Here is a 21,312-nt window from a genome sequence, read left to right on the forward strand (position 1 = left end):
CTCATGCATGTGTGGGCATAGAGCAGTGTGACTTGCACCCTGAAACTGCTAGGATTGTTGTTTTATTATTTTCTGGACATAGGACTTGCTGGTACCAAGTTCTGCTAGAAGAACCCACCCAAAATTTAGGGCTGTTCTTCCCTCACTGCTGTCTCTTTTTCTCATGTGGAAGATGGATCTGTCCAAAATGCAGCTTGGGTATTTGCAGATTATAATTCTACTGTGTGTAGGAAGACTTCTTACATGGTAACCACTTCAAGGGTAGCAAGAAGTGCTGTACAGGATGAATAAATCTATGCAAAATGTACACTGTACTCATAGTCAAATAAAACAACGTCAAAGGGGTGCATTTTCCTATATCAGGTTAGCAAAAGCCCGAAAGGATAATGGAGATCATGTGGTTAACGCTGTGGTGAGGTCACATTCTCGTGACCTTTCCAGTGGGCGGGTAGACTGGACCAGCCTGGCAGCAGGACTTTGGCTAACAAAAGGCCGAAAAATACACAGATTCCTTATTTTACCAGTTCTACTGCTGGGAACCCATGTATTGAATATGTTACAGATGTAAAAATGAGGTAAAAATCACATATAAAAGACAGGTAGATAACTTTCAACATATACAGATTATTGAATACTAAGTATTCTTTATAATTAAACTATAGAGCAATGTTTGTTGATATAAGAAATTGTTCATGAGATGTTGCTGAGCCAAAAGAAATTCAAAAACCTTGCATTAGTACCTTATTATGTAAAAAATCATTGTACAGAATAGATTATATTAGAAATAATAAATCACCAAAATCCCAGTCAAAGTAATTTTACTTATCTGGAATGACAGAATTCCTGGTGGTGGTTCTTCCTTTGTTCTTGGTTTTTGCTTTTTATTTCTCTATCCTTTCCAGATTTCCTGGATTTAGCACAGAGTAAATACTAATTTTTAGTAGATTAGCTGTGATTAAGACTGAAGTAGTTGGCTACATTACTGCGAAGTAGAGGCTTAACACTTTTTATACTTACCCTAAGGCCATCCAGGGATTCACTGGGGCAGGTCTTTTGCCATCTCCTCTCTTTCTTCTGTGTGCCCTGAGCTGACAAGATTGTGATTGGAAGGTGATTGTCTTTTCTTTCCAGACACAGTGAGGACCAATAGTTAAATTAAATTTGGATTTAAAAAATTATGAATCATGGAAATTATTCCAAGTCATTTGCATTCAGGAATGGAGGTTGCCTTAGGTAGCGGTAGCTCTGTATGGTGGAATAAGCCTTGAAGATTCCACTTCTTTCTGTTATTGCTGTAAGGAGAAAGGAGGTAGACAAACAGGCCTAATTATTCCCCATACTGTGTGGGTCACACTTGTCAAGTGCCTGAGGAGAAACCTTGATTCAGTGCCTATTAAATCCCATATTTTTTTAATGACAGGTCACTGTTACGCTTTTAAAGAGTTACATTTTAATAAAAATTAGTTAGTAGAGTAGCATTTAGGAGGCAGTACAGGTTACGGGAAATAGGCTGACACATCAAAGGACATTGAAATAGAAATTAAAAGGCAGAAAGCCTGAGTTCCGGGCCCACTTATGTAACTTAATAACTTTGGGCCCTTAAACAATTTCTTTGGCAAAACTTTGTTGATAATAATACTGGCTCAGAGCCTGAATTAACATGGGCCCAATAAAATGTAAAGGAAACAAAAATTACAATGGTAATTTAAAATATGTAAGACTTCTCCTTTCTCAGCATGAGGTGCTTCTTGTGTATTAGTCCATTCTCATGCTGCTAATAAAGACATACCCAAGACTGAGTCATTTATAGAGAAAAAGAGTTTTCATGGACTCACAGTTCTGCATGGCTGGGGGGGCCTCACAATCATGGCGGAAGGTGAAGGAGGAGCAAAGACATGCCTTGCATGGTGGCAGGCAAGAGAGCATGTGCAGGGGAACTGCCCTTCCTGAAACCATCAGATCTCGTGAGACTTACTATCATGAGAACAGCATGGGCAAAACTTGCCTCCGTGATTTAATTACCTCCCACCTGGTCCCTCTCACTACATGTTTAGATTATGGGAGCTACCATTCAAGATGAGATTTGTGGGGGGACATTGCCAAACCATATCACCTTGCATAGAGTCCCCTGTGAACCCATGGACATGGAGAGAGGTGGCAATAGAAGGTCACGGCAGCTGTCTCGGGGACCAGAGGTGACTGCACACAAGAGCTGCGTTGTCCTTCGTTCTTATTTTCGGCTGTCTTCCACCGTCTCTGAAACCTTCCCTAGGTGGAAATTCATAGGTTCCACTCTTTATCTGGGCACAACATTTGCTGAACTGCTTGTTTACATTCTACATAATTAAGAGATTTGATCAAATAAGAAAACCATATGAGAAAGCATGTTGAATACATAAATACACTTCATTATGTTCTTCCTAACACACCACCAGAATTATGCAAATCTCTTTCTTTCATCCTGTTGGTATTCATCACCTTCAATACTTTAAACTTTTTAGCTATAGTTGCATTTTGCCAAATCATATTTAATCTGATTCTCACTCTTTGCTCAGATTTTGTCTTGTTGATATTATTTCCCCAAACCTTCTCACATATTCTGTTCATAACAGATTTACTTTTCCAGTGCTATTCCAGTCCCCATTGGTGATATTATTATTCCTTTTCACATATTCTGTTTGTAACAGATTTACTTTTCCAGTGCTATTCCAATCCCCATTGGTGATATTATTATAAGTACTTCATAAAATTAAAACAAATCAAAAATTAGATGAAATGTTCAATAAGAAATTTGGATGACTGCTTTCCTTAACATATATTTTAAGTAAAATTCTGTAATGGGGCCTTTTTAGGTTTGCATATCTCTAAATTATTAACTAGACACAGGTAAAAACATAGGGCAGAGGTTACTGTGAAAATCACAGGATGCTTAGATATGCTATAATAGAAAATACCTTTTAATATTTACACAACCCTGGTTCCTGGAGGGATGTGTAATATAATAGCTTTAGGCAAGAAAATAATTTCTATTTACTCTCAGCCTTTTATTGAGATGAGGGTTTTGTAATGCCTTGGTAAATATCACCTTCAGTTAACTATTGCTTTCTCTGTTGATCATTGCTAGATGATACATGTAACAAATACTTCAGTCCCTTTTTTAGTTCATTTGAACTACAGATCTCATGAGACTTATTCACTATCATGAGAACATGATAGTGGTGGGCAAACCTGCCGCCATGGTTTAATTACTTCCCACCTGGTCTCTCTCACTACGTGTGGGGATTATGGGAGCTACAGTTCAAGATGAAATTTGTAGGGGGACATAGTCAAACCGTATCACGTTGCATAGAGTCCCCTGTGAACCCATGGACATGTAGAGAGGTGGCCATACAAGGTCATGGCGGCTCTCTCGGGGACCAGAGTAACCAGATACCATAAATTGGGTCCTTATCAGCAAATTTCCTTATAAGAAATTTACTTGAAGTTCTGGAGCTGGGAAACACAAGATTAAGGCCTGGCAGATTTGGTGTCTGGGGAGGGCCTGCTTTCAGGTTTATAGATGATGTGTTATTGCTGTGCCCTCACATCGTGGGAGGGTTGGTAAGTCTCTCTCAGGCCTCTTTTATATGGACTCATCCTATTTATGAGGGCTTCACCCTCTTGACCTCTTCCCCTCTCAAAGGCCCCTCCTCCTGGTACCATCACGTTGGGTATTAGTATTTCAACATATGAATTTGGGAGACATCAACACTCAGACCACAGCAATCTCATTTGTTTGTGCAGGAATGATAGGAACAACTCTGAGAATGTTGTTTTTAACCTGTACCTATGCATCCATTTACGCATTGGGTCTAATGTTATTTGAGTGTCTGCTTTCTTTCATAAATAAACTCAGACAAAATCAACTGTGGCAAATGGCCTTGCCAGTTTTCGTCTGCTGTCTATCACAGACTAGGAACTTGGTAAATATTTGTGGAGTAGATTAGTTATTGACTGTATTTCACAATATTAAGCTTCTTATGTTAATTCAGGTATCTCTTTAATTATTGGTAAATTATTAATCATGGCTTCTGTATGGTTTTCTTACAAAGGGGAATGTCTGATAGATTTTCTTTTGAGTTGGAAATATACTGTTTTGGGGAAAACCTTCTCAAACTGTTTTTCTTCTGCTCTCACACAGCGACAACAAACACAGAAGACTTCTGTGACCAAATGTATGGATTTTTTCCCATACACGCCAAGCAGCAGACATAGCTGGCTGTCCTTTAATTCAGTTCTGACACTATCTACTCTATCACTCCGACACGATGTACCACACTATCTACTGTCAGAGAGTGTCAGAGCCCACAGGTTGAGGGTTCAGTCCCCAAGACTGTCTCATCCCCCCAGACACCAACTGCAAGTCCAAGCCTCAGAACTTCTGACCAACAGGCTTCAGCTGGGGGTCCCACAGTCCCTGGGTTGGATTCCATTAATTTTCTAGAGCAGCTCAGAGAACTCAGGGAAACACATATGTTTACACGTTTATTTCAGAGGATATCACAAGGGATACAGATGATGATTTGCGTAGGGCGAGTTATGGGGAAAGAGGTGCAGAGCTTCCAAGTCCTCCCGATGTGCCACCTTCCAGTAACCTCCACATGGTCAGCTCTCCAGAGGCTCTAGAGCGCAGTCCTCCAGTTTTATGGAGGCTTCTTGACATCAGCCTTTTTTCCCCCAGGGCATCGGGGCAGGACCTTCTGTGGAATGAGGGTCTTATGACCCGTAAGCAGAAAGGAGGCAGTGAGGATTAGAGTCCTACCTTAGAGCAGGTCAAAGGAGGGCAGGGAAGGTCAGAGAGATTCCTTTTGAGGCCTGCTCCTGAGACCTGACACACCCAACACCATCACAAGACTACAACAGGGACTATAGGAGATATGAGCCAGGAACCAAGGAGGAAACATATAATAACACCACATATACCAATAGGCAGGTAATAAATTTACTTAAAATAGTCATAAATTTGTAGTTGGACTAGCTTCTTAGACTCAATACTCCTTTATGGCTTTACTCTTACAATCTCTCCTCTCTCCTTCTCATCATTTCTTTCCCCATTTACCTCAAGACAAAACACTAGGTGGGAGTGTGTTCTGGAATTTGGTTGGGGGTAATAAAAGGTTAAAGCATTCCATTTACTTGTACCGTTAATTTACTGTATTACCCCCCTTCTATAATTATGTCTTGGTCTTTCTCAGCAGCTCAGAGTTTTACTTTTTTTCTGTGTGTATCTTTAGAGTGGTCTGATAGTTGTACCTGTTTAGTGTCAACATCTGATTGTATTGATCGTGTCCTCTTGCCTTGCAGGAGCTATGCCTGTCCCAGACCAGCCTTCATCAGCCTCAGAGAAAACGAGTTCCCTGAGCCCCGGCTTAAACACCTCCAACGGGGATGGCTCTGAAACAGAAACCACCTCTGCCATCCTCGCCTCAGTCAAAGAACAGGTAGAAACATTCCATTTCTGTGACATGCGTTTGGGGACATTTTAAACACTTTTTCTAGATGAAAGTTGAAGATTAAATTCTGTTGAAAGAAACTCATACTTATCTAGCAGAGTGTTGGTATTTATTATATAAATAATATTATAATATGGTTGTAATTCCTTTGGACTGCATGTTTTGGGCAGTCTTCCTTGAAAAGATATTTTATAGGGGAAGAAAAACAACTTTGCAATCAAAATTTCCTATGAGTGAAGCTTTGGCATATTCATTGATGGACCTGACATTTAATGCTTTTAAACGTACAAAGTGAAATAATTAGTCTTAGAAAACATAAAATCTAATAAAAAATTAAAATATATCCAGGAAGTTAAAAATATGTATGACAGTAAATGAATATCACATCAAAGTCAAGGCAAATTGGTTTGTCCAGTGTTTTCTGAGATGGATCTGGAAGGATACAGTCTAAAACTTTCCCTCTCAAACTAATGAAAGTCTGAATGATTCTTCCTCCAATATTACTTTGCCAAAAAATGCGTAAGTAAATAAAACCTGAACCTTAGATTTAAAACGTCACTTTATAAAAGTCATGTTTCTTGTAAATAAAAAAGTAGTGAATAAAGAGAGCTGGATGATCAAGATTCTTTTATTTACTGCTTCTTCTAAACATGTGCTAGAAAATATATCAGTTTTTACAATTTTAAGTTAAAAAGCCTGCTGTGTTTGGGTTATGTGATTTGGTGATGCTGAATTAGCAACTTACCCGACTCCAGGAACATCTCAGCAGAGCAAGAGCCTAAAATGGGAGCAATTAAGAATAGTAACTCTACTCAAAAAGAAGAAGGGCTCTAGAGGAAACTGATTCTGTTTCATGAGTGGAAACTGATTTAGGTAAGAATGGGAAACCACCTAAACAGCCCACTGACAGAAAGGATCAATGATGCTATCAGTCAAAAGTGTGCCATCTGGTCAGGAAATGTTCAGCTAAGTAGGTACTCAAGGGAGAGTTGAATAGATTGAGTGGATAGTCTAGTTTGTGAAAATAGTCAGGAAGCAGGAAATTGGGTTGAGCTTTAGGCTGTGCTCCTTGATTACTTTGCTTTCCAAAGCTTGCTCTTGAGAGTTTTCTGATTATGTTTAAGGGGAAATGAAAAAAGGGACCACCAAGGGAGTTAACACCACTCCCCATCCTCAAACCACTACCTTGTTATGGTTGGGTTATGTCATGCTTTCTTATTCATGTGTGATCTGGAAGTCTTGCTAGGCTACTGACTTCTGAGTAGTAAGAAAATTTAAAGCAGGAAGAATAAATGTAACAACAACAACAACAAAACAAACAAAACGACAAGACCTGTTTGCTGAAAATTATTTTATCACAAGGATGTAAAGTAATTCAGGATGAATAAAAAGGCATGGCATGGTCCTCTGTTGAAAAGCTTAGTATCATCACAATATTACTGTCTCCCAAATTAGGATATAAAATGTAGGTGGTTGTAATCAGAATCCTGTGGCTGGTTGTTTGTTTCTTTGGCAAACTGGATCAAACTATTTTAAAGACCAGTGGAAGTATGAATATATGAGAGTGCAAGGAAAGTTCTGAGAAATTTTGTCTTACAACCATACCAATCACAATACTGCCCAGTGGGCTCAGAAAAGAATGGTCTCTGTGTAAAACATAATTGAGGGTTCAAAACAGATTCATGTATACATATCTGCCTATTCACTTAAAATTAGTGTTTCAGTTCATTACAAAGAAGTGGCTTACATGGTTCTGTCATAACTGATTCGACATCTGGAAGAAAATTAAAACTGTTAACCTACAGCGTAAAGATAAATAAATCTCACAGGGAAAAATGATAACTGTAAAAATAAAACCATTAACATATTAGAAGAAACTTTGAGGAAAGAGCCTTGTAAACTAAAGGTAGGCAAGGTTTTAGGTAAGAGAGGAGGCCCAGAAGCCATACATAAATGGTTGATGAGTTTCACAGTGTGAATACTAATTAGTAATAGCAAGACACAACTCAAAATAGAAAGGAAAAATAGTCCAAGAGAAAATATGTGCCATAATTATAATGAAGTGTTGATAAAATTAATATATGAAGAGTTCCTAATGTTGGTGAGAAAAAGATAAATAAAAAAATACAAAACTAGGCAAAGGATATAAACAGAAGAAAGACGCAAGCAAGTAATGAATGTTTATAAAGTCTACTCTAATATACCCATTGGGGACACACAATTTTAAGTGAAAATACGACTTATTTTTGATCTACCAGGTAGACAGCTGTTGAAAAGTAGCTTGTATTGTATGCAAGGTAAGAGTTAAGGTTTGGAGAAATCCACATTCTTTTTCATTCCAAATGGGAATATAAATTGCTGTAATTTTTTGGTAAAATGATTTGTTTCTACGCATTGACATTTAAAATGTTCAATAACCACTGGTTTACTCATTTAGATATATATTCTGTAGAAATTAGTGACTAAATAGATAAGACTTTATGTGTATTGAAATTTATTATAAAATTATTTGAAATAGCCAAAAATGTGGATGGCTTGGTGAAGAGTTGAAAATGTTTTATTTTTTCTATAAATGGTATGCAGTCATTAGTAAAAATGAGTTGGGGCTATATGTTTAACCTTTGGGGAAAAAAATCTGTGAGAATTTTAGACAGGAAATTATACGGTAGGGTATTATCCTGTTTTTAAAAACTCAGAACATTAGATATGTTTTTGGTTTGTACATATTTATGAGCATCTAGAAAAGTATAGAAGGAAACAAATCAGTCTATTAACATTGTCTAGCATGTGTTTTACAGTTAGATGGAGGTGGAAACAGACTGAAGACTTTGGGAGTTTGGGTGGGGATACAGTCAAACTATATCACTGTGAAAAGCTTTTTTCTGAGTAATTAAAAAATGTATTGTTCATTTTTGGGCAGCAAAGATGACTTTTTTTTTTTTGGTGGCACGTAAGTAATTTGGGGAGGGATGCAAATGTGTTCTGGAAACTTGAGATAGAGAAGCCCCAGGTGCCCAAGTCATAGGCTGGGAATTCGGTCCCAAGTGCAGCATCTGCCTAGGTAAAAGCATAAATCAACAAGCAGCAGATTCCATGAGCTGTTTGGGGATGGCCTGATGGAAACAACCAATCTTATCCTTCATTGGGGGATTTGTATCCTAAATCATTCTTAAAGATTCCTTCTTTTTTCCCTCAAGTCTAGAATATTATCTGTGTAGTGAAAGCTAAGGTAAATTGTTTCTTAAAACTTTTATCTGAATTAGCCCTCAAGTAGTTAGCAATGGAGTTAAAAATATAAGACAACCATATGTAAAGAGTTTTAAAATAGAAAAAATTATAGATGAAAATTTCAGGAAACTCTTCTGTCAATATATTATCAAGCTCCAGATGATTTTTACAGATTAAAAAGAAACTTGAAATTGAGAGTGTTTGTAACTCCAGATACTCTATCGTTACACTAATTTTCATTGTTCTTTTAGTTCCACAATCATTATAAACTGTATTCTTGATTTTAGAGGAATTTTTGAGTACCATTATTTAGGATATTGGTAGCATTATTTAGGATATTCAAAGGTAGCAAAACAGACATTCTCTTCCTTTTAGTTGTTTTTCTTATGGCACAAAATATAGGAAAGTAAGAGTAAGACATTTCTGAGGGTTTGTTTTGTTTTTGAGATGGAGTCTTGCTCTGTCGCACAGTCTAGGGTGCAGTGGCGCAATCTTGGCTCACTGCAACCTCCGCCACCTCCACCTCCCAGGTTCAAGTGATTCTCCTGCCTCAGCCTCCTGAGTAGCTGAGATTACAGGTGTGCGCCACCATGCCTGGCTAATTTTTTTTTTTATTTTTAGTATAGATGGGGTTTCACCATGTTGGTCAGGCTGGTTCTCGAACTCCTGACCTCATGATCTGCCTGCCTCGGCCTCCCAAAGTGCTGGGATTACAGGTGTGAGCCACTGCACCCAGCTGACATTTCTGGGCTTTTACCATGGGGCAAACCATGACACTAAATACTTTATAAATGTGTGTCATATGAAGCTACAAGGAAGAATTTTAAAAATATTCATTTAAAATCTAAAAAAACTAGATTTTTTACATCATCTCTTATGAGGATAGCATGCCTTCCTTTTTATTCAACTTGTACATTTAGAATTTTAGAAGTAACTTACCTCTGTATAACAAGAATCCTATTTGGAAGAAGTTCATTATAAAATACTCCCTTAATTAGTTTTCTTCCAGTGCCACATATCATTACTAAATCTTTCAGCATTATTAGCGTTACTATCATTTGCAACAATAATTTCTGATAACACGATGTGTTATTAGGGAAATGACCTATAATTATTAATCAATTTTCAGATGGTATTTTGGGAAAGCATTTTATGAAATTAATGACAAAATTATCATCCAAGAAAAAGTGGAAGTTAAAACACCTTAGGAAAGGTCAAGAAGATAGAGGATTATCTGCAAAGACCAGTGAAGTTTATATTCGTTTAGTCAGAGAAGGGAAGAATTATCCACAGCATAGTGCTACCCGTTGAACTTTCGCCACAAATCAAAATTTAAATGAGAATTACGTGATTGCTGAATTTTTATTTCTTCTTTCAAACCAGGGTGGATTAGAAATGAAAAAAACAAAACATGAATTTCCTTTAATTTTTATTGCAGAAACACAGCTGTATTAGGAACAGTGATCATCTGTTTCAAGCTGTGAACTGAGAGATAAAGGCACAAGCTAGGAGTCTGTAGAACTGGGTCATGACACATGATATTCCTTATAACAAGGAAGGGGGAACAAGGATCTGAAAGCCTTGTGAATTTCATGCGTACAGGATGGGAGGATTGTAGATAGATTGACCAGATGGGGTGTTTCGACTTCCAGGAGGGTAAAGAAAGAAAATGAGTGTGTATGTAAAGTTATGAAGTTCATGGATGAAGGAAAGGGATGCTCAGGTAGCATGAGATTGATGCAACCACCTGCATTTGAAGTGTATTTGTTTCTTTGTTAACCCTGTGCATCAGAAAAATGATCATTCAAACTATAAATCAAGGAGAAAAGAGTCATAAATTACTTATTCAAGTCTTGGGAATGTATGCTGGGAGTTCCAGTTATGGATGAATAATTCTAGAACTCTGGATAGATCATCTCTGTCTCTCCACCCCTGCTTCCTGATGCTCTCTTGTGAGTATTTCGTTAGTTACTATAAGTTATTTTGACTTTTCCCCCTAAAACTTAATATTTTCTTTAGTTTCAGCTTGTAACTCCTCTCAGGACACTTATATTAAATCTATCTGTCCTTTTGATAACTCCAGACTCCATTAGAATTAACTCATTTGATTGTTTTATGCTCTGTTCTCTTTAATAGTATTAGTTGTTGGGTTTACAGAGCACTGGAGGCTATCATGGGAGAAAAATAGACTATGGTGTTATATGCTAGATTAGAAAATAAGCTTTTAGTATGCGGGGTTTTGTAACATGACAATACAGTGCTTCTAATGCGTCTGTCATATTTATTACTACAATTCATTGTTAAATATTCATATGTAAAATCATAATATGTAAATGTGGTGTTGGTAATTTTTATGAATTGTCCACTATAAAGGTAATTCATGCATATTGTGTAAAAGTTTAAAACATTAGATAGGAAAAATAAATGAATTGGGTTTTTTTTTTTTTTTTTTTAATGTACCACAAACAGAGGTAGCTGCAAATATTTAGGGAGATTTCCTTCCAGGATTTTTATATGCATATAAGATGATCTGTACAAAATTTTCATTTTGCTTTATAAATATTTTATTCTTCTTTGTACATTTAACGTTCTATGAGGAGTATTTTTTCATGTCATTTAATATTATTTCAAACAAGTTTCTAATTAGTATGTGATATAGATTCATTGTGAATTATTTAATATCATAATTTTATTTCACATTTCTACCTTTGTTGATCTCAGATTGATTCTGTTTTCTCAGTATGAAAAAAAGTGACATGTCACACTTCCTTGTACATTAATCACTGGGTCTGCTTTGACAGACATTGCCTGGAGCAAAGGCTTGAAAAAAAGAGTTTCAAGACTCTTAAAAATTCGCTTGGAAAATATGTCATCATTAATTACTGACAAGGGCCACTGGCAGGTCAACAAAGCAGGGGCTCCTGGGGTAAAATAGTCAGTGCCCTGTGCAGAGTTTGCACAAAGCAAGAAATTAACCAATAGAACATTCTAGAGGGAGCTCATGGGAAAAATGTTGATTTTTTTCAGAGAAATGGAACCAGATAGGGTAGGAACAGTTAAGAAAAACACAGGAATTATTATAGAGCAAGGAAACAATGTTCTATAGTATCTCAAAAACGTTTTTTAAAAGGAACAGATAATAAATTCCCTTAGTTTACATATTTTTGTAAAACATGTATTTCTATGAAATATACATGTGAAACATTTCCTCAGATATAGAATTAAATCATATGTTTTTCCTTTAATAATTATTTTGCTTAGTATGTTTTATGATCAAGAAACTGAGACTTTAAAAAGTATTCAGTGTACCCACCAAAAGTCATACAGGAAATTGCTGCAGAATTGAAATGAGAAATTAGTTTGTTTCACTTCAAATTCAGTGCCTCCCCCTCCACTACACTAAATGACCTCATCATTTCGATAACATAAGAGGCCTACAATATGTTGTCTACTATTTTTCCCAAGAAAAAGATTTTTCTATGACCAAGGTTTTGCTAAGGTCAAATTAAATAGTATTCTCTGCCAGTCTAACTCTTATATAACTAGGAGAAGAGAATGGGGGAATTTCTACATTAATTTGATCTGCAATATATTTAATTTGATACACAATTTTTAAAAGGAATCACTAATAAGAACCCAATTACAAATAATTTAAGGAACTACTATGCCTTATTTTTAATTAATTGTGTCTGTAGAGAAAATGTAACAGGAAGGGAATACTGTAGGTTAGACACATTCTTACTTTAGCTGAAAATTTCTATTGCTGGGCATTAGTGGCCTGGACTGGAGTTATCTCTAGCATGCATCAGTGACACAGGTAAACATGCCCGAGGCAGCCCATCGATCATGTTCAAGTTGCTGTCACTGGGCTGCAATCATAAAAGGCACGTGCAAGTTCATGCCCTGGGCTCTAAATGAGCCAGCTCTGTGGCCTCCTGGCATGAAAAAGTGAAGATTAGCATCCTCCTTTTTCACTGAGGACAAGTTCTGACTTTCACATTCTACTCATAGCCTCAGGAAGCAGCTGGGCCACTTGCCTAATTACTGTGAGAAAGAACAACTCAATATCAATAAGGCAAAAAAAAAAAAATCACTTTTGACAGGTAATCTTCAGCATCTAGAGAGACAGTGCTAAATAGCTTCATTCCCCAAGTCAATAGATTTAGTCATTTGGGGATGCATTTTTGCAAGTTACACATCCTGGAATGATAAAGAAGTCATGCTCAGATTAAAAATTAAAATTACATAAAATTCTATATAACTATTCCATAGTTTTTATAGGAAATCACAAACAATTCCACATATAATTTTGACACCGCCATATCTTCTATTCTGAAAAGTAGAACTCTGGGATAGCAGCCAAAGATGTTTGAGTCTTTTATTTGATTCAGAGCTTTTGAAATACAATCGTAGCCCTGTTGGCCAGCACCCATACCCACCACCTCCGCGAGAGGAGAAATCTTCTACCCAAATAGATAAGCTTGGAGTCCAGCCCACCTATTAACAAAGCAGCCACTTTTATTAAATTATTTTATTAAATAATACCACACATTTGAGGTACCGTTCAGAGACCTGAAATTGCCTACTAGAGACCTCCTGTCAAAAGCCAGAGGCAATTTATTCTTAAAATGAATCATCTAGAGTGTAAATCTCTCACTTTTGAGAGCTCTGCTTATATTGAGAACAACACCTCATCCCTCCACTGGAATGCCCCCCAAGAACACGGCTTGAATAATGCTGTGGTGATATGGTGACTCTGTCTTTATGGAGACTCAAGATAAAAAAATATCATACTAGGAGCTTTACTGGTTTGTTTACTGACATTGAAAACTTTTCAATAGGTAATTATAGTCAACTGATTTAATATAAATGAAACATTTCAGTAACAGACATATTACTCTTACTAGTAGTAATAGTTAATAACTGTATTTTTTTTTTTTTTTTTGAAATGGAGTGTCGCTCTGTCGCCCGGGCTGGAGTGCAGTGGCGCGATCTCGGCTCACTGCAAGCTCCACCTCCCAGGTTCACGCCATTCTCCTGCCTCAGCCTCCCGGGCAGTTGGGACTACAGGTGCCCGCCACCATGCTCGGCTAATTTTTTTTATCTTTAGTAGAGACAGGGTTTCACCGTGCTAGCCAGGATGGTCTTGATCTCCTAACCCCGTGATCTGCCCACCTCGGCCTCCGAAAGTGCTGAGATTACAGGCGTGAGCCACTGTGCATGGCCCAATAACTGTAATATTTTTCTAACTTTCACCGAAGTGTGTTGGTTGGGGATGTGGCCTTGTCTCCCCTCCTTACTGTTGTGTCAGCAGCTCTTGGAGCAGTGCCAGCCACGGAGGAGGTGTTTAGTGTATTTGTATTGAGAGTATGACTTAGGAATGAACTTACTGTTTCCATTTTATTTTAGCACAAAAGTAAATGCTTTGCTTAATTGTGGTAAAAATCCTTAGTTATTTTTGTGGTATAGGGGTCTCATTTCCAGTGTTACATTGGTCATATACTTTTTATCTTATTTTAATGGTTGTATTGGATCTAGATCTTCCATTTGGGCTGCCTGCTTATCGCTTCAGAATGCGCCCATTGACTTTGATGAATCCTAGGCCCCCAAATTGCAATTTTTTCTATAAACAACCTCAGTCGAAATTCATTTAATCAGGTGGAATGAGACATTTTCAGTTTAATATGAGGCTTATTTACTCAACCATATCCTCCATTAGTGAAATGTGTCTTTGTCTTTTTCTTGAAACTAGACTGTGTGCCTTGTTTTAGTTAAAAGGAAAGAAAAACACCTACCATGTTAGTACATGACTCAGCAACGTTACACATTAAAAAATACAAATACACTTAATTATTTTTGTTTGTATACAGTTATGCCAAGTTTATCGTATTTGTTGACAATCTCCTTCAGTGATTTTTAACTACTGTTTGAAAGCATACTCTTCCCCAGAATCTCAGAAAAATCCAATTATTTGTTTTAGTGCTTTTTCTACATGCTTTTTGTGTTTGGGAGAGTTTTCACTTATTTGTGCTTGATGAAACTCTTGATGTTGTCATGTTAAAATGTTCATTACAGATTTTGAAGTAATTTTTTGTGTTTACTATTTATTTTTATGTTTAATGGTGGTGTGTCATATGTGTTTGACATGGTTTGGCTGTGTCCCCACTGAAATCTCATCTCGAATTGTAGTTCCCATAATCCCTGCGTGTCATGGGAGGGACCTGGTGGGAGGTAATTGAGTCATGGGGGCAATTACCCTCCTGCTGTTCTTGTGATAGTGAGTTCTTACAAGATTTGGTGGTTTTATACGGGGCTTTCTGCCCCTACCTTTGGTCATTCTTCTCCTTCCTGCCATCATGTGAAGAAGGACATGTTTGCTTCCCCTTCTACCATGATTGTAAATTTTTTTGAGGCCTCCCAGGCCCTGTGGAACTGGGAGTCAATTAAACCTCTTTCCTTTATAAATTACCCAGTCTCAAGTATTTCTTCATAGCAGCATGAGAATGGACTTATATAGTGTTGTATATGAGTAGTTCTTTTATTGTTGGCATTTTTTTTTATTTTAGCATGTTTCCTTTTGAGCACATTTGTGTAGATGGTTCCAAAAAAGACAAAAAGCATACTTACCTGCAACTGTATAACAATTAATTTTAGTCTTCAGTTTACGGGAAATAGAATCTTCATAGAAGAAAATGCTAGAAGGATTTGTGTTGAAAAATTGTAAGTGCTGTTATAGAAAATTCTTTATTCTTGTCCCTGGCTCATGTGAGGGTTTACTTTTCAGCATCTTCTTAGGAGAAAACTCTTTGTGAAAATGGTGTCTTAAAGCAGTCTATTATTGAAAGCTACTTCACTAAAATGTAAAATATGAATATATGTTTACATCAGCACAGGAAGTGAGTAAATAGGTGGTTTTCTTAGAAATGTTAGAAATGTGGACCCTAAATAAAGATTGCAGGAAGATGAATTAAACAGGGGAATTGTGACAGTAAACTTAGCCTAAATCTCACTATGGCAAGTTGTCTTATTTCAGAGTAATAGATCGCAATTTCCTATGTCTCCCATCCTTCTTGTGATGAGAATCTGATCCTCTCCCATTGATAGATGAGCTCTGTATTTCCTCTTCTTCATTCCAGTTAGGCTTAGGACTATGGTGGAAAGGGAATGCATGTCACTAGGGCTACAGGGAAGTAGACCTCCTGTCTGGTTCTTCTGAGATGCTCATTCTTAAAAACCAGTCACCATGAGGTGAACATGCTCAAGACCCTTGTAAAGGGGCCATATGGACAGGCATGCAGTCTCCAGGCATGCAGCACCATCTGAACTCCTGGCTGATGCCAGCACCGACTTGGCAGCCTTTCCCGTGAGCCATCAGCAGTGGAGTCCTGAGCCCCAGCTAATGCTGTGTGAAGCATAGGCTGTCTGTCTTCATTGATATTTGGAGATAGATGACCAAAGTAGATAATGGTTGTAGTTTTAAGTCAGTAAATCTTGAGGTGGTTTGTTACACAGTGGTAGATAACCAATTCACTCATTTTTTTCCATGTTTATGAAAAATCAGTCATGTTAGATAATTTTCTCTACTTCTAAGTCTTATGATTCTATGTAGCCTGGAGTGAATTAAAAAAAAAAAGCAACGTATTGAGATTTACTCACATACCATACTGTTCCCTTCTTTATGTGGTTTCATTATATTCACAGTCACTCCAGGAAACCACTATTATACTTTCTGCTTCTGTAGATTTTCTTATTCTGATTGTTTCATGTAAATGGAATTAGAAATATATGGTCTTTTGTAGAGGGCTTCTATTGATTATCATAATATTTCAGATTTCATTCATGTTGTAGCATGCATCAGGATTTCATTACTTTTTACTGCCAAATAATCCATTGTATGGATATACCTCATTTCATTTATGCAGTCATTCATTGATGGCCATTTGGGTTGTGTTTACTTGTCTATTTGGAATAGTGTTGCTAGGAATATTTGTGTACAAGTTTGTGTGGACGTATGTTTTTATTTCCCTTGGGTACATACCTAGGAGTGGGAATGCTGGGCCACGTGACAACACTAGGTTAACATTCTAAACTGCCAGGCTGTTTCTGTATTTTATGAGGATTACAGTTTCTTTACATCCTTGCCAACACTTGATATTTTCTGACTTTTTTGACTATATGCAGAATAGTGAGCTGAGATAACACTGAAATGAACTGCTAGACCAGAGCCTAAGGACATCAAAAAAAAATTCAATGGCAGAACAACAATACATTTTAAAATATGTAAATATTACATTAAAAATATTAGCCATATATTTAGTCAGTAGACAAAATAAGTTCCCAAACATGAGTCGCGGCAGCATACCCACGCCTGTGAAGAATATAGAAGCCAAGTTCCATGTGTTGCAGGTGGGAAAACCAATGATGTTTGACTTGCAAACTGTGGGTGGTGGGGTGAGACAGGAAGGGGGGCTGTAGGAACTGTCTTCACACATGGTTATGCGAAAGAAGAATCAAACTTTTGTTCAATAACTGTTGTACAACTGAGAAGAGCATTAGGAGAAAGGGTCAAAATTTAGGAGAAGCAGGTGTCAGTTTTGTGTCAGATATGAATCTTAGTTACAAATTTGAGGAATTTTAAGCTGAAAGGAATAACTCAAAGATTTAGGTAGCCCCCCATATCTTTGGAAGGAACAAATAGGTTTGGGGTTTACACTGCAAGTGACAGTGGCAAGTTTTACTGTAGATCTGCCTTGGGGATGTGTTGAAAAGGTAAACTTTTTTTTTTTAATGGAAAAAATGTTGTCAACGATGCCAACAAATGACAAATTTAGGGAAGTACTCTCAAGTGCTGCCAGTTCCTGCTGTCTCTTCGGGAAATTCGCTGACAAGCAGTAATCAATGACAGACCTTTTGACCAGTGGGTGGCAGCACACAGATGTGCCATAGCTTGTCAGTAAATGTGCTAAGATGCAATTCTTTTTAGCCCCAGGTGTGGCTGGGTAAGCTCTTTGCACTGGCTTCATCCATTGCATTGCACAGCGTGCGCAAAGTGTATTTTCTAACTACCATATGAAACTAGGATATGAAAAAAGTTGGAAAGGATCTCTGAGATATATGTGTATATATATACACACACACACACACAAACACGCATATATATATATATGTATGTATGTATGTATATCAGAGCTATCCACAAATTCAAAGAGAGAAGCAGTGAAGTCCTAGCTGTTAGAATTAAGCAAGGAGAATCTGAATGAGTATCTGCGAGGGACTTAAAATAGAGAGAAGATTTAAGTAAATGAACTAAGGATTTCTCCAAATCGTAGATATTGTTAAACTCTGACATATAACTTATTAGTAGAATCTACTTATTAGTATTTCATCGCTAAGGATAAATATTGCAAATTATTTTTTAATATGGACAACATTTAAATATAGTTTCATTGTTGTTGTTGTTGTTCCTGCTAAGAATCTTTCCTCTGTGGTCCGAGATATTCATACTTTGTAAATATGTAGTATCTAACAACAGAAAATTTATTATGTGGCATTAGAAACCATTGTCTCCAGTACAAGTCTGGGTCAAGACTTGAGGTAGGACATCTGATTACCTTTGTTAATTAGGGGGAAAGTCAGTCAGTACTACTGGGCTGTAATCCATTTTAAGGATCAGTTCAATTTTCATGGCTTCTGCCATGACACAGAGTGAGATACATGACACATGCTTCTGAAGGAGAAGTATGCCATCTTGTTTTAAGGATTTATTCGTAAGTGGCCGTGGAGTGTGGGCTAATATTCTGCATGATGGAAAAAGTGATACATTTGGCATCAGTAGACTTACTTCAGATTCCTCCAGCATTTTCTTACTGAATGGCCTCAGTTAAGTTATGTAACATTTCTGAAATTGATTTTAATTCTCTGATAAAATGAAGACAATTAGATCTCAGTGTTGTGATGGAATGTATGTATATAAAAACACATATTTTACAAACATATATTAGTTTATTAAGATACCCATGGAAATCTATGCTCCTTAGTCGATATCAGCTTAACGAATCACTCTTTGCCATCTCTCGTAGACAATTAGACAGTGAAGAATATGCAGTCTCAAGCTTAGGATTAAATCAGGAAATCCAATGGTGAATCTGCAGTTTCTTTCGTCACTAAGGTAATTGGGAGAGAGGAGAGGATATTTGGCAGAGAAAAAAATAATAAATTAGCTTTCAGAATTTTACTTATTGACAGATTATTACATGAGATGGTCTATAAATACGCTGGAGAGAGAGTGCAGGAGGCGTTTCAAAGCTCCTTGATTACACTTCAGCATGTTACATTTCAGTGTTCTGGGAGGAGGTGTAGATTTTTTCTTACTTTTCTTAATTATATTTTTTTTGTAAAGAAAAATAAACATATGTGTTAGAACTCTTGATAATCGGGTCATTTTTGTTGCTATGACTTAAAATCCTCTGGATCACAAGAGTGTTTGCAAGTCCCAGCACCTGCCAGTGTCTGATATCAAGAGGCTTTGGGGAAATCAAAGAGAACCAAGTTGGGTTGCTCATCTTGGTCAGCACATCGAGTAGTTATTATATGTGAATGAAGAAGGAGATATTTTGTACAGAAGCAGGAGCTCAGAGCCAGAGATGACCAGTAGAACATGAGGTTCTGGGGTTTCCAGAAATCTTGGACCAATCGAAATTCTCACAAAACGTGGGGTAGGAGACTCTAGGTAGTCCTTATTAAATCTCAAGAATGTTAGCCACTATTTGAATTAGGTTGTGCAGAGTGCCCCTGTGTCCCTTTGAGACATCTTCCTTCTTTTGGATTCAATGGAAAGGGCCTGTCATAGTGCCTGGAATATGGAAGCTGCTCTTTGCATAGTAGCTACAAATACGAATGTTGAAATTATTTTATTAATTGATAATGAGTAACAATAGTAATACATTTCAAACTTAACCACTGAGATTGAATTGAATGTGTGAAATTCACTTCAGGAGTCCTGATATTTTATTGCCATTGGGCTATTTTATGGAAGTAAATCCGTCTATTTTATTTAAATTGTTGGAATATATCTAAGAAGGTGTTGATAGCATTAATAGTGAGTGATATGGTTTGGCTGTGTCCCCACCCAAATCTCACCTTGAATTGTAATAATCCCCACATGTCAAGAATGGGGCCACGTGGAGATAACTGAATCATGGGAGCAGTTTCCCCCATACTGTTCCCGTGGTAGTAAATAAGTCTTACGAGATCGGGTGGCTTTATAAATGGGAATTCCCCAGCACAAGCTCTCTTTTGCCTACCCCCATGTAAGACGTGACTTTCCTTCTCCTTTGCCTTCTGCTGTGATTGTGAGGCCGCCTTAGCCATGCAGAATTGTGAGTCCATTAAACCTCTTTCCTTTATAAAGTACCCAGTCTTAAGTACATCTTTTTTTTTTTTCAGTCTCTTGCTCTGTCACCCAGGCTGGAGTGCAATGGCGCGATCTCAGCTCACTGCAACCTCTGTTCCCAGGGTTCTAGCAATTCTTCTACCTCAGCCTCCCAAGTAGCTGGGATTACAGTTGCCTGCCATCATGCCTGGCAAAAATAAAACAAAAACAAACAAAAAAACAAAAATTTGTATTTGCAGTAGGAATGGGTTCTAATGGCACTGTGCCCTGCCAGGTACGTCTTTATTAGCAGCCTGAGAATGAACTAATACAGTGAGTAAGGTGAAACTCATTTTCTATCTTTTCAAAAAATCACTATTTCATGACAAAATTTCTAGTATCAAGACTAGTACTTTTGGCCGGGCAAGGTGGTTCACGCTTGTAATCCCAGCACTTTGGGAGGCCCTGTCTCTACTAAAAATACAAAAATTAGCTGGGCATTGTGGCACACACCTGCAGTCTCAGCTACTCAGGAGGCTGAGGCAGGAGAATCGCTTGAACCCGGGAGGCAGAGGTTGCAGTGAGCCAAGATTGTGCCACTGCACTCCAGCCTGGCGACAGAGTGAGACTCCATCTCAAAAAACAAAAAACAAAACAAACAAAAAACCCACAAAAATTAGCTGTGCGTGGTGGTGGGCACCTGTAATCCCAGCTACTTGGGAGGCTGAGGCGGGAGAATTGCTTGAACATTGGTGGAAGAGGTTGTGGTAAGCTGAGATCGCACTACTGCACTCCAGCCTTGGTGACAGAGCAAGACTCCATCTCAAAAATAAATAAATAAATAAAAAGACTAGTACTTTCCAATTTCTTAACTGATGGGACTCAATTTTAGGTTAAATGAATGAATGAATGATTAAATAAATAAGAACTGTTAGAAATTGTATACATAGAGAAAATAAGTAAATGAAATTTAATATATTTAGATAGATTCAAGGGTTGCAAGGCTGTGATGTGAATATTTCGATAGCAATAATACCTCGCATTTAATTTTAAAAGAATTTAACCCAATTAAATAATCTTTCCTATTCATAGTAATGCTATCTGGGCACATGCTGGAATTTGACCTTTTTGATAACATACACATAAATAAATGAATGAAAAGTTACAGTTATCCTTTGTTAACTTCCGTCATTTATTTTATTATTTAAACTAATTAGTTAA

At 37.3% G+C, this 21,312-nt stretch overlaps 1 protein-coding gene across 3 annotated transcripts in view; it reads left to right on the forward strand.

Moving 5' to 3' along the window:
* LOC105489509 (catenin delta 2) overlaps positions 1–21,312 on the forward strand; it is a 936,482-nt gene that overhangs the window by 165,360 nt on the left and 749,810 nt on the right. For all 3 annotated transcript variants that reach the window (XM_011754343.2, XM_011754340.2, XM_011754341.3), the window contains exon 2: positions 5,344–5,480. In XM_011754343.2, coding sequence (XP_011752645.1) covers positions 5,344–5,480 — 137 coding nt within the window. The remainder of the gene's footprint in view (positions 1–5,343; positions 5,481–21,312) is intronic.

The sequence above is a fragment of the Macaca nemestrina genome, chromosome 6 (assembly GCF_043159975.1).
Source record: "Macaca nemestrina isolate mMacNem1 chromosome 6, mMacNem.hap1, whole genome shotgun sequence".
Lineage (NCBI taxonomy): Eukaryota > Metazoa > Chordata > Mammalia > Primates > Cercopithecidae > Macaca > Macaca nemestrina.